Genomic DNA, 12644 nt, shown 5'->3' with positions numbered 1-12644 from the left:
GAGACTGGAGAGCTGTTTGTCCAGAATGATATAGGGAGGTGGCCCCTTCCAACATAGCCTGTCATTTATTTTATTTATTTATTTTGTCCAATACACGATGAGAGTTTTAGTGTGTGTGTGTGTGTGTGTATATATGTCACATGTTTAAGCTGAATTTGAAAATTAAGGGAGACTAGGATAGATCTATTTCGGCCTTATTTTGGCCTCATCAGCTAGCCATACCCACTGGGACTTGAACCTACAACCTTTGCCTTGTAAGGCAGAGAATTATCCTCTAGGCTACAGTATCCAATCCCTTCAGCTCTGTACCAGGGAAGGGTTACATTTTGTGTCGAATCACCCTGGTATATTGAAGGAACATCACAGCTCCTTTTTTGCCTCTCGGCCCAACCCAGAGCCATTTCCAAGGCAGTTAATTTTATTGATAGCCGACAATTCTATCTGTATGTGTCACATGTTTATATATATAGACACACACACACACATAGTAAAATACATGATGAAGGTTATAGAGGAGATACTCATAGTAAAATATATCTAAGAAAGAATAGAAAAGAAGATATAGTAATAGAACATATCAATGAAAGAATAAAAGAAGAGATATAGGAATAGAAGAAAGGTATAGGAGATATAGGAGAGCAATAGGACAGGGGACGGAAGGCACTCTAGTGCACTTGTACTCGCCCCTTACTGACCTCTTAGGAATTTGTATAGGTCAACCGTAGATAATCTAAGGGTAAAGTGTTGGGGGTTTGGGGATGATACTATGGAGTCCAGTAATGAGTTCCACGCTTTGACAACTCGGTTACTGAAGTCATATATTTGCCAGAGCAGAAGTTCTGTTTGAACTTTTAGGACTCAGCACGTAGCGAAACATCACAAGCTAAATGGTTTCACATTTCTCTTGGCTCGGTTGCTAGGAGTCAAAAACAACTAGACAGCATGGAATCAGTGAAAACATCTTGCAGACGCCTTAGGCAGAGACAGGACAAGCCTGTTTTTCAACCTCCTCGGCTGAGATGGCGGCCAGATAGGCAGCATCTACGATTAGACAGCCAGCAACAGAAGAGCGGCATCGCCTGGAGCTAAAAGGGACTGAAACCAACGAGTACTGTATGGCTAGACAGGAGGGGAGGAGAGGACAAGTGCAGGTAAACTTCCTCTTCCGGATCACTCATGGGAGGAAGGTGGTGCACGGAGTGTTATTTGTGCTCTTCAGGGGATCAAAGCATCAGCTGGAGGGTGAGTTGAAAGCAGGTGGGAGGAGAGGCAGGATGAACATCATTCCTATCATCCTTTCCTCCCACTTAGGACTGTATGACTGTAACTTGTTGCTTGTATCCTAAGATTTTTATTAATATTGATTGTTTCTTCATTGCTCATTTGACCCCTATGACAATCATTAAGTGTTGTACCACATGATTCTTGACAAATGTATCTTTTTCTTTTATGTATGCTGGGAGCATATGCACCAAGACAAATTCCTTGTGTGTCCAATCACACTTGGCCAATAAAAAATCCTCTCTCTCTCTCTCTCATCTATCTATCTATCTATCTATCTATCTATCTATCTATCTATCTATCTATCGATCTATCGATCTATCGATCTATCTATCTATCTATCTATCATAGAAACATAGAAACATAGAAGTCTGACGGCAGAAAAAGACCTCGTGGTCCATCTAGTCTGCCCTTATACTATTTTCTGTATTTTAGCTTAGGATGGATATATGTTTATCCCAGGCATGTTTAAATTCAGTTACTGTGGATTTATCTACCACGTCTGCTGGGAGTTTGTTCCAAGGATCTACTACTCTTTCAGTAAAATAATATTTTCTCATGTTGCTTTTGATCTTTCCCCCAACTAACTTCAGATTGTGTCCCCTTGTTCTTGTGTTCACTTTCCTATTAAAAACACTTCCCTCCTGGACCTTATTTAACCCTTTAATATATTTAAATGTTTCGATCATGTCCCCCCTTTTCCTTCTGTCCTCCAGACTATACAGATTGAGTTCATTAAGTCTTTCCTGATACGTTTTATGCTTAAGACCTTCCACCATTCTTGTAGCCCGTCTTTGGACCCGTTCAATTTTGTCAATATCTTTTTGTAGGTGAGGTCTCCAGAACTGAACACAGTATTCCAAAAGTGGTCTCACCAGCATTCTATATAGCGGGATCATAATCTCCCTCTTCCTGCTTGTTATACCTCTACCTATGCAGTCAAGCATCCTACTTGCTTTCCCTACCGCCTGACTGCACTGTTCACCCATTTTGAGACTGTCAGAAATCACTACCCCTAAATCCTTTTCTTTTGAAGTGTTTGCTAACACAGAACTGCCAATACAATACTCAGATTGAGGATTCCTTTTCCCCAAGTGCATTATTTTACATTTGGAAACATTAAACTGCAGTTTCCATTGCTTTGACCATTTATCTAGTAAAGCTAAATCATTTACCATATTACAGACGCCTCCAGGAATATCAACCCTATTGCACACTTCAGAGTCATCGGCAAATAGGCAAACTATCTATCTATCTATCTATCTATCTATCTATCTATCTATCTATCTATCTATCTTCTATCTATCTATCTATTCCAATACCCAATGCATATACACTATTCTATTCTAATTACTGATGATCGCAGCATCCTTACAGATTAACAGAGTTAATCTTGTAGGTCATCTAGTCCACCACCGTCACCTCTCCCCCAAGCAGGAGACCCTGCATTATTAATGACAGCTGGCAGTCCAATCTTTTCTTGAAAGCCTCCAGTGATGAAGCTCCACAACTTTCCAAGTCAAGAGGTTCAAATGGATCCATTGGTTGATTTCACTCACTTCTTATTTCTAGGTTGAATTTCTCCTTGATCAGTTTCCATCCATTATTCCTTGTCTGGCCTTCAGTTGCCTTGGAGAATAGCTTGACCCCCCCCTCTCCATGGCAGCCCCTCAAATATTGGACTACTGCTATCATATCTCTTACCATTTGGGGGGGCTTATTTTAACTTTTATTTCTAGTCTATCTTTTACAGTTGTGTTTTTGGAAGGTTGGACTATAATTTCTTTTTGTGTGTGAAGACGGATGCAAAGAATGAATTAAGCAGCTCTGCTTTCTCCCTGCTGCCTGTTATTTCCTTTCTGTCTTCGCTCTTTAGTGGACCAACTTTTTTCTTGATTTTTTCTTGTTATTTATATGTTGAAAGAATTATCTTTGACTTTTGTTGCAAGTCTGTTCATTCGAATCTGCTTTCTGTTTTTGTTTATCTGACATTATAGTTACCCATTTTTCGGAAATGCTAAGAACTAGATGATTTTTACTATGTCATGATATGTAAAATTATAACACACAAAGAGGATGTACTTTTTCACAACAAATAAATTTCATGATTAAATGGATATTTCAACTTGGATCTCGGTAGTCAAATGCAATAATTAATGTAAGGGATTATTCTAACATTGTGACATGTTCACTTTTTCATTGTAAGGTATACTTTTTTCACATCTTCTGCAACCCTTTTACTAATTTTTCATTTGAATCTTACAGACAAAGATGGGCATATAGTAACGCATGCCTTACCCTGGAAGAAAGAAAATATCTTAAATCAAAGAACCCTTAAACAAGAGATCACACACATATTCGACAAGTCTATTGTGAGAAAAGCAGACTTCTAATCACAAGTGATTATGTGGGAAAGAATTGATTCTGGAGAAAAGCAGATATAAATTATCTGAATGTGGGAAAAGCTTAGGTCCGAACATCTCCTTTTCAGTTAATGAAAGGACTGACACGAGAGAGATGCCTTGTGAATGCTCCCAATGTGGTAAACATGTTAGTGAAAATTGCAACTTGGTGAGACACCAGAAGACTCACACGGAAGAGAAGCTGTATGATTGTCTTGATTGTGGGAAACATTTCATTGGAAATTGCCACCTTGTGAGACATCTGAGGACTCACACAGGAGAGAAACCCTTTGAATGTCCTAATTGTGGGAAAAGTTTCAGTCACAATTCAAATCTGATAAGACATCAGAGGACTCACACTGGAGAGAAACCTTTTGAATGTCCTGATTGTGGGAAAAGTTTCAGTCAGAATTCCTGCCTGGTGAATCATCAGAGGACTCACACAGGAGAAAAACCTTTTGAATGTCCTGTTTGTGGGAAAAGTTTCAGTCAGAATTCCTGCCTGGTGACTCATCAGAGGACTCACACAGGAGAGAAACCCTTTGAATGTCCTCTTTGTGAGAAAGGTTTCAGTCAGAATTCTGACCTTTTAAAACACCAGAGGTCTCACACAGGAGAGAAACCCTTTGAATGTCTTGATTGTGGGAAAAGTTTCAGTCAGAATTCTGACCTGGTGATCCATCAGAGGACTCACACAGGAGAGAAACCCTTTGAATGTCCTGATTGTGGAAAAAGTTTCAGTCGGTACTTCAGCCTGCTGATACACCAGAGGACTCACACAGAGGAGAAACCGTTTGAATGTCCTGTTTGTGGTAAAAGTTTCAGTCAGAATTCCAACCTGGTGAAACACAAGAGGACTCACACAGGAGAGAAACCCTTTAAATGTCCCAATTGTGTGAAAAGTTTCAGTCAGAGTTACAACCTGATGAAACATCAGAGAACTCACACAGGAGAGAAACCCTTTGAATGTTCTGATTGTGGGAAAAGTTTTAGTCAGAATTACAGCCTGGTGAAACATCAGAGAACTCACACAGGGGAGAAACCCTTTGAATGTCGTGATTGTGGCAAATGTTTCAGTCACAATTCCAACCTGATAAGACATCAGAAAACTCACACAGGAGAGAAACCTTTTGCATGTGTTGATTGTGGGAAGAATTTCAGTCAGAATTGCAACTTTGTAAGACATCAGAGAATTCACACAGGGTAGAAACGCTTTGAATATCCTAATTGGGGAATACAGTGGTACCTCTACTTACGAACTTAATTCATTCCATGACCAGGTTTTAAGTAGAAAAGTTTGTAAGAAGAAGCAATTTTTCTCATAAGAATCAATGTAAAAGCAAATAATGCATGTGATTGGGGAAAACACAGGGAGAGTGGAGGCCTTGTTTCCTCCCAGGAGATTCCTAGAGACGCCCCACAGAGGCTTCTCTATGCCTTTTCTGGCCCTGTTTCTTCCCAGGAGATTCCTAGAGAGGCCCCATGGAGGCTTCTCCCTGCCTTCTCCAGTTACAGTTTCGGAGGCTCGGGTTTGTAGTAGAAAATTGTTCTTGAGAAGAGGCAAAAAAAAAATCTTGAACACACGGTTCTTATCTAAAAAAGTTCGTAAGTAGAGGCGTTCTTAGGTAGAGGTACCACTGTTTTTCAGTCAGAATTCCAATCTGGTAAAACTCATGCTGGAGAAAACCCGTATGTGTGACCAAAGTGTGTTTCATTAAAAATTTCCATCTTGTGAGACACTGGGCGACTCACACAGGAAAGATATCCTGCAAATGTCCTGTCTGTGAGCGATCCTTGCGTATAAATCATCCGTTATTTCCTACAAGGAAATCAAATAAAGGAAATATTGATGTGTTTAGAGAAGGCTTGAATTTCATTTCTCATCTCTCCTTAGGTGAGAAATTGACTATTTGAATTGTGGCATGATTCTTTCTACTGAAACATGTCTCAGGATTAGACTTGTAGGTGAATAGAGAAGGAAAACAGCTACCTACCTGTTTCTGGTTATCAGCAGCAGTTTCTGGATATTATATTTTTGCAGAACTAGTGGAATTCCTCAAAAGGGCCAGCGGATGGTATTTTTTCTATATTAATTATGGAATTCCCACAGTAGACTTTCCATCTTCTACCTCACAGGTTACCAACCTGTTGTCCGTGGACTACTGGCAGCAGTGTTCCCTCTAATTTTTTGGGGGGTGGAGGGTGGGCGGGAAAGTATAGTGTCTGAGCGGCAGTCCCTTTGGGACTGGGCGGCACAGAAATAATAAGCAAACAAACAAACAAATAAAAAACCCACCCTGTTTTGCCTCAGAGAATTTCAAAATAAAATACTGTACTGTGTGTCTATAACAGTGAGCTCATAATAGGGCAACTCTATCAATATCAAAATGCCACTTAAATAGTTGAGCTAGTTTCAAACTAGATTTTGATTTTCTTTCTCTCTTCCTTACTCCCATTCTTTTTCTTTCTCTTTTCCTTCCTCTCTTTTTTCTATCTGTTTCTCTCTCTTCCTCTCTCTCTCCTTCCCTCTCACTCTTTCCCTCTCGGCTTCTGGGCAGGTTTGGAAAACTCTGAGTTGATGATGATTTTTAAGTGAGCGATTGCTCACTGCTCAGCTTAGAGGGAACTATGACTGGCAGTCCCCAAGAAAATTTTGGTGGAGAAATCTTGGCCCCAGGGCCAGATATGACCCAGAACAATTAATCCAGTTCAGGAGAGGAGAGGAGAAGAATGGCTTTCTTCCAAGTTCCAATTTATTGACAGAGTCATGTTGGTTACGAACTGTAATCAACCCGATACTAACTCTTCCTACAGTTCTCCACCCAGGGTAAGGTTCATCCCTTGTTCCCACACTCACGAGTAAATCACACGGACCACTCCGGTTCTCTCAATGTCCACTTTCTTCCCCTGTACTTCCGGCTGGTGCTGAATAAAAGATGACCTTGAATCTCTGGAAATAATTTGTTGTGGCTAGTACTATTCTACTTGTGGCAGGCCAAGGACTCTACCTCAAAATGATGGCTTTGGCCTGACAGGTGCCCCTTCCCTCAAGACAAAAACATGTCCTGCAAAAGGAGACCAAAAGAAACTACAGGGGGTTAATAATGAAGTGGACAAGGCCATGGGAGCTCTGAGTTCCGTCACCTGTTTATTGGATTTGTGTCCCTCCTGACTGATTTCGGCCAGCAGGGAGGTGACACAGAGCTGGGTCCAGTAGATTACCAATGCTTTCTTGAGGGAGGGGTCCTTTCCGGCTCCCTACAAGGAGGCACTTATGCGCCCCCTCCTCAAGAAGCCTTTATCCTGGTGTCCCTTGACCTCTCAGCGGCTTTCGATCCTCTTTTTTGGCCCTGTTTTTGACCATTTTTGCTCTCCCCAAGGTTCAGGAAAGGCTCCTGAACCCTGGGGATGGTGAAAAACCACCCAACAGGCAGTGAAGGGCCGCAAAAAATGTTTACTACCACACTGTGGGCGTGACTTATTTGCGGGTGTGGCTTGATGGTCATATGACCAGGTAGAGATTTGCCAGCCATGTGACCAGGTGGGAGTGGCTTGAGGATAATGTGACCGGGGGGGGGGTGACTTAAAGGTCATGTGACTGGGTGGTTTAAGAAGCCAGCCAGATAAATATTCACTTGCAAAAGATCAATGCCCAGAATAGGGACAAAGTAGAAGTAAACTTTGAGTAGCCCAAGTAAACAATGGCAGCAGCCAAAGGAGAGACTAGCAAAAAAGATGAAGCTTTTAAACAGGAGGTTAACAGCTTGACATATTTTTCCCCAAACCAACATCAGTTTCTTTTAATGGGGTTTTATTCATTTATAAAGTATACATACCCCATGACTGGGTTTCCATTAAAAAATCCCCCAATGGCTTATAAAATACAAATCCAAGTAATAAATAAAATAAAGTTTCGACACACACAAAAGCATCATTCAAACCAAAAGACAAACTAAACCAGCACTAAATCAGATCGTGCAGAATGCAGCTGCGAGAGCAATCATGGGCTTCCCTAAATATGCCCATGTCACACCAACACTCCGCATTCTGCATTGGTTGCTGATCAGTTTCCGGTCACAATTCAAAGTGTTGGTCATGACCTATAAAGCCCTCCATGGCATCGGACCAGAATATCTCCGGGACCGCCTTCTGCCGCACGAATCCCAGCGACCGGTTAGGTCCCAGAGAGTGGGCCTTCTCCGGGTCCTGTCGACTAAACAATGTCATCTGGCGGGACCCAGGGGAAGAGCCTTCTCTGTGGCGGCCCCGACCCTCTGGAACCAGCTCCCCCACGGAGATTAGAATTGCCCCCACCCTCCTTGTCTTTCGTAAACTCCTTAAAACCCACCTCTGCCGTCAGGCATGGGGGAACTGAGACATCTCCCCAGGGCCTATACAGTTTATGCATGGTATGTTTGTGTGTATGTTTTCTTTTTAATAAGGGGTTTTTAGTGACCTTTAATTATTAGATTTGTTATATATTGTGTTATGGTTGTTGTGAGCCGCCCCGAGTCTATGGAGAGGGGCGGCATACAAATCTAATAAATGATGATGATGATGATGATGATGATGATGATGATAATAATAATAATAATAATAATAATAATAATAATAATAATAAATCAGAAAAGACTTGACCAAGGATTTTCCAAGAACCTCAAAACAGTATCCCTATCAATGGACTCAAATCAAGCAGGTCATTTGGGGAGTGAATTCACCCCCATCCTAGCTCCATTTTTGCTACCCCCATGGGGAGAGCAGCCCCCCACTGCCAACAGTCCTACTGGAAGTCCAGATGCTTCAGTAAAGCCTGTGTTCATGTGTGGGGCTGCAGTCAGGATGATTGTGTGCGTGCACAAGGATCCAGCCCCGGATTGTGATCATGCATGGGGGGACAGCATTGCATTATTAGTGTGTGCATATGCTACAAAAAGACGGGCTACAAAAGTGGTGGAAGGTCTTAAGCATAAAACTTATCAGGAAAGACTTAATGAACTCAATATGTATAATCTGGAGGACAGAAGTAATAAGTCGGAAGAAAACTCCCTGGAGAGCAGGTAACGGCAAGAACAGGTTTATTGAATTCCGAGGCAACAAATCAGTCACAACTCCCTTCCGCAGGTTATTTAAGCTAACAACTAGCTGACAGAACATCCAATCATGTAACTAAAATACGCCGACCAAAACTAGGCTTCCCAACAACAACCAATGGCCGTAGGGGAGGTTTTACCCAATCAGGTCTGCTGAGGATACATAACAAGAAGGAAAAGGGTTAAATAAGGTTCAGGAGAGAAGCAGTCTTTCAATATCTGAGGGGCTGACACACAAAAAAGGGGTTCCTGAGGAGTTGGACAAGTAACAGAGGGAGAGTTATCAAAAAGAAATCAAACCTAGAATCAATGAGAAATTTCCTTTCAGTGAGAACAATTGATCAGCGGAAATGCCTTGGCTTCAGATGTTCTGGGTGCTTCATCACTGGGTGGTTTTAAGAGGAGATTGGACCGCTATTTGTCTGGAATGGCATAGGCAGGGGTGGGCTGCTGCCCGGACTGGGAGGGGGGGGATACACAGTGGGATAGCGAAAATGGAGCTCCACCCCATAACACTTTGCATTGAAAGATGAAAGAAAATGCAGGGAATCCTGCATAAGGACCAGACTTGAAATTCTTGGTTTAGACAACTTACAACTCCGTCGTCTCCGTTCCGACTTAATTGTAGTTCATAAAATCATATACCAAAATGTCCTACCTGTTAACGACTACTTAACCTTCAACCACAACAACACACGAGCACGAAATCGATTTAAACTAAATGTCAACCGCTCCAAACTTGACTGCAAAAAATACGACTTCAGCAACAGAGTAATCAATCCCTGGAATGCACTACCTGATTCTGTGGTTTCTACTCCTAACCCCAAAACCTTTAACCTTAGACTATCTACAATTGATCTCTCCTCCTTTCTAAGAGGTCTGTAAGGGGCGTGCATAAGCGCACCACTGTGCCCACCATCCCTGTCCTATTGTCTTTTTTTTATCATTACTTATCTAATGTTTGATATGTACAAAATATCACCCTATAATTGTTTGACAAATAAATAAAATAAAGCCACGCCCACAGTGCGGTAGTAAAATTTTTGGTAGCCCTTCACTGGGCATAGGCCATAGGGGTGTCAAGCTTGTGGCCCTGGGAGCAGAAGCATCAAGCACTGGCGACAAACCCCCCCCCCCCATTTAGTGAATGGGAAAAAGTCAGGATATCTCTTATTACAACCATGTGATGAGAAAAGTGTGACAACCTCGGTATAGGGTCTCCTGCTTGGAGAGTTGGTGTCTTCAAACTCAATGTTATTTCCCAAGATCCTAATCTTCACAAGCTAAATATTGGAGTGTCACATTTCACTATTTCACATGGATCAGTTGCAAAGGTAGGTTTGTAGGAGTATTTTTTTTTATTTTTTTTATTTTTATTTTTATGTTTAATTTTTATTTGTATTTTAATTTTATTTTTTTCAATTTATTTATTTATTTATTTAGTTAGTTAGTTAGTCCAATACACAATGAGGGTTTTAGTGGGTATATATATATACAGTACAGTATATGTAAACAACTTGCAAAACGCCTTAGCAAAGACAAAGCAAGCGTGTTCTTTTGCCCTCTATCGGGAGATGGCGATCACGTATCAATGACTAGAAAGACCTCAATGGGCAGGCATATACTGTATGGTTGAACTTCAAGGAGTTTAAAACCATCGAGTGCTGAATTGCTAGAAAGGATAGGAGGAGAGGAACTTCTTCCGGATCACTCATGGGAGGAAAGCGGCGTGTTTAGTGGCTTTTGTGCTCTTCCCAGGGTCGAAACAGCATCTGGAAGGTGAGTTGAGGGTAAAGGTCGTAGGAGAGGCTGGGAGCAAGTCGGGCTGTTTTGTTTCCTCCATGACGTGGAAGCAGAGAAGCAATTATGGTTAAAGCATCTGAGCTGCTGCTACATGTTCCTTCCCTCCCCAAAATTTGAGTCCACTGGTGATCCGCGCTTTAACACTGGTGACTGCAATTATCTGCTTGTGAGAAGATTTAAAAAGTGGTCTTCAAGTTAAGGTGAATTGCTTGGGAACTGCCTCCATAAGTTCTAGATCACTTAAGATCTTAAAGAAGAGATTGGGAAGCAATTAATCAGGAATGATATAAAGTCTCTTGGCTGAGCAGGGGATTGGACTAGAAGACCTCCAAGGTCCCTTCCAACTCTGTTATTCTCTTATGGAGTTGCTGTTTTCGGCATTTTTAAAAAAATTTTCTCTCCAATCACAGTTACAATATAAAATACCAACAACATGAAATCGCATCACAATAAATCAATTTTGAGATTACTGTATACAAATCCAATGCTACCTCCTTTCCTTTTGACATCTGGACAAAAAATAGCTGCTAAAGTTTCTTATATTATTCTAATAAGCTATTAACTAATGCACCTTTTATGCTGTTCCTAATTTAATCACCTCTAATTGATTAGGCTATAGTAATTCAAATTTCTCCATATCTCCTCCATATCAATTTTCATGTATATATATTAACCTTTTTTAAATAGTAATTGCCCAATTAAAAGGAATTTATAAATTAACCCCCCCCCCAAATCCAATAATAAATTCAAGGGGGGGAAAGCCGAATAGTATATCACCAATATCGCCAAATTAGCCAAATTAATAAACCTACTTAATAATTCCTTTAAATAGGAATTATAAAAAGAAAAATTAAAGATATAGAATTTAAAGTTAAAAAGAAAAAATAAGGGAAAAAGGAAGGTGTGAAAAGAAAACTCAATAAGAAAAAAAGAAAGAAAGAAAAGGATCTGATAATAATAATTAATAATAATAATTTATTAGATTTGTGTGGTGCCCCTCTCCGCAGACTCGGGGCTCACAGATTCTTCTTCTGTGCTCTCTTACTTCCAAGTCTAGCCAACAAGCACAATATTTCCTATTTGTGCACCATCCATGTATTAAGCAGGTTGAACTATGCTTAATCCTGTACTTTATATATCGAAGTTACAATGGCAGTGTAAATGAAGAGGGTCATCTTTTACACAAATTTGTGGTCATTGCAGCACATTCAGTGACTGCACTTTGGAAGCTCCTGTGGATATTAAAATGCAGGAAAAGAGATGCACGTTTATGATGGTTGCAGCATCTCACATTCAAGCTCAAACTCAGAAAAGACGGAGTGGCTGTGGGTTTTGCCTCCCAAGGACAATTCCATCTGTCCGTCCATTACCCTGGGGGGGGAATTATTGACCCCCTCAGAGAGGGTTCGCAACTTGGGCATCCTCCTCGATCCACAGCTAACATTGGAACACCATCTTTCGGCTGTGGCGAGGAGGGCGTTTGCCCAGTTGCGGCCCTATTTGGGCAGGGAGTCATTGCTCACAGTCATTCATGCCCTCATCACCTCGAGGTTCGATTACTGCAACGCTCTCTACATGGGGCTACCTCTGAAAAGAGTTCGGAAACTTCCGATCGTGCAGAACGCGGCTGCGAGAGCCATCGTGGGGCTTCCCAGATTCGCCCACGTTTCTACAACACCGTGACCTGCACTGGTTGCTGATCAGTTTCCGGTCACAATTCAAAGTGTTGGTTATGACCTTTAAAGCCCTACATGGCACTGGACCAGAGTACCTCCGGAACCGCCTGCTACCGCACGAATCCCAGCGACCGATAAGGTCCCAAAGAGTTGGCCTTCTCCGGGTCCCGTCGACTAAACAATGTCGTTTGGCGGGCCCCAGGGGAAGAGCCTTCTCTGTGGCAGCCCCGGCCCTCTGGAATCAACTCCCCCTGGAGATTAGAACTGCTCCCACCCTCCTTGTCTTTTGTAAGCTACTCAAGACGCACCTTTACCGCCAGGCATGGGGGAACTGAGACACCTTCCCCAGGCTTTTATACTTTATGTTTGGTATGTATGTGTTCTTTGGTTTT

General features: G+C 41.7%; 1 protein-coding gene across 1 annotated transcript in view; it reads left to right on the top strand.

The window, feature by feature from the left end:
• Positions 1-1002: 1002 nt before the first annotated feature.
• LOC139159961 (zinc finger protein 850-like) overlaps positions 1003-12644 on the top strand; it is a 24941-nt gene continuing 13299 nt past the window's right edge. Inside the window, exons 1-3 of the mRNA XM_070737455.1 lie at positions 1003-1242; positions 3547-4886; positions 7869-7871. Coding sequence (XP_070593556.1) covers positions 3799-4886; positions 7869-7871 — 1091 coding nt within the window. The 5' untranslated portion in view covers positions 1003-1242; positions 3547-3798. The remainder of the gene's footprint in view (positions 1243-3546; positions 4887-7868; positions 7872-12644) is intronic.

Source organism: Erythrolamprus reginae, chromosome 2 (genome assembly GCF_031021105.1).
Source record: "Erythrolamprus reginae isolate rEryReg1 chromosome 2, rEryReg1.hap1, whole genome shotgun sequence".
Lineage (NCBI taxonomy): Eukaryota > Metazoa > Chordata > Lepidosauria > Squamata > Dipsadidae > Erythrolamprus > Erythrolamprus reginae.
The sequence above is the reverse complement of the archived record's forward strand: the minus strand, read 5'-3'. Positions and strand labels throughout refer to the sequence as shown.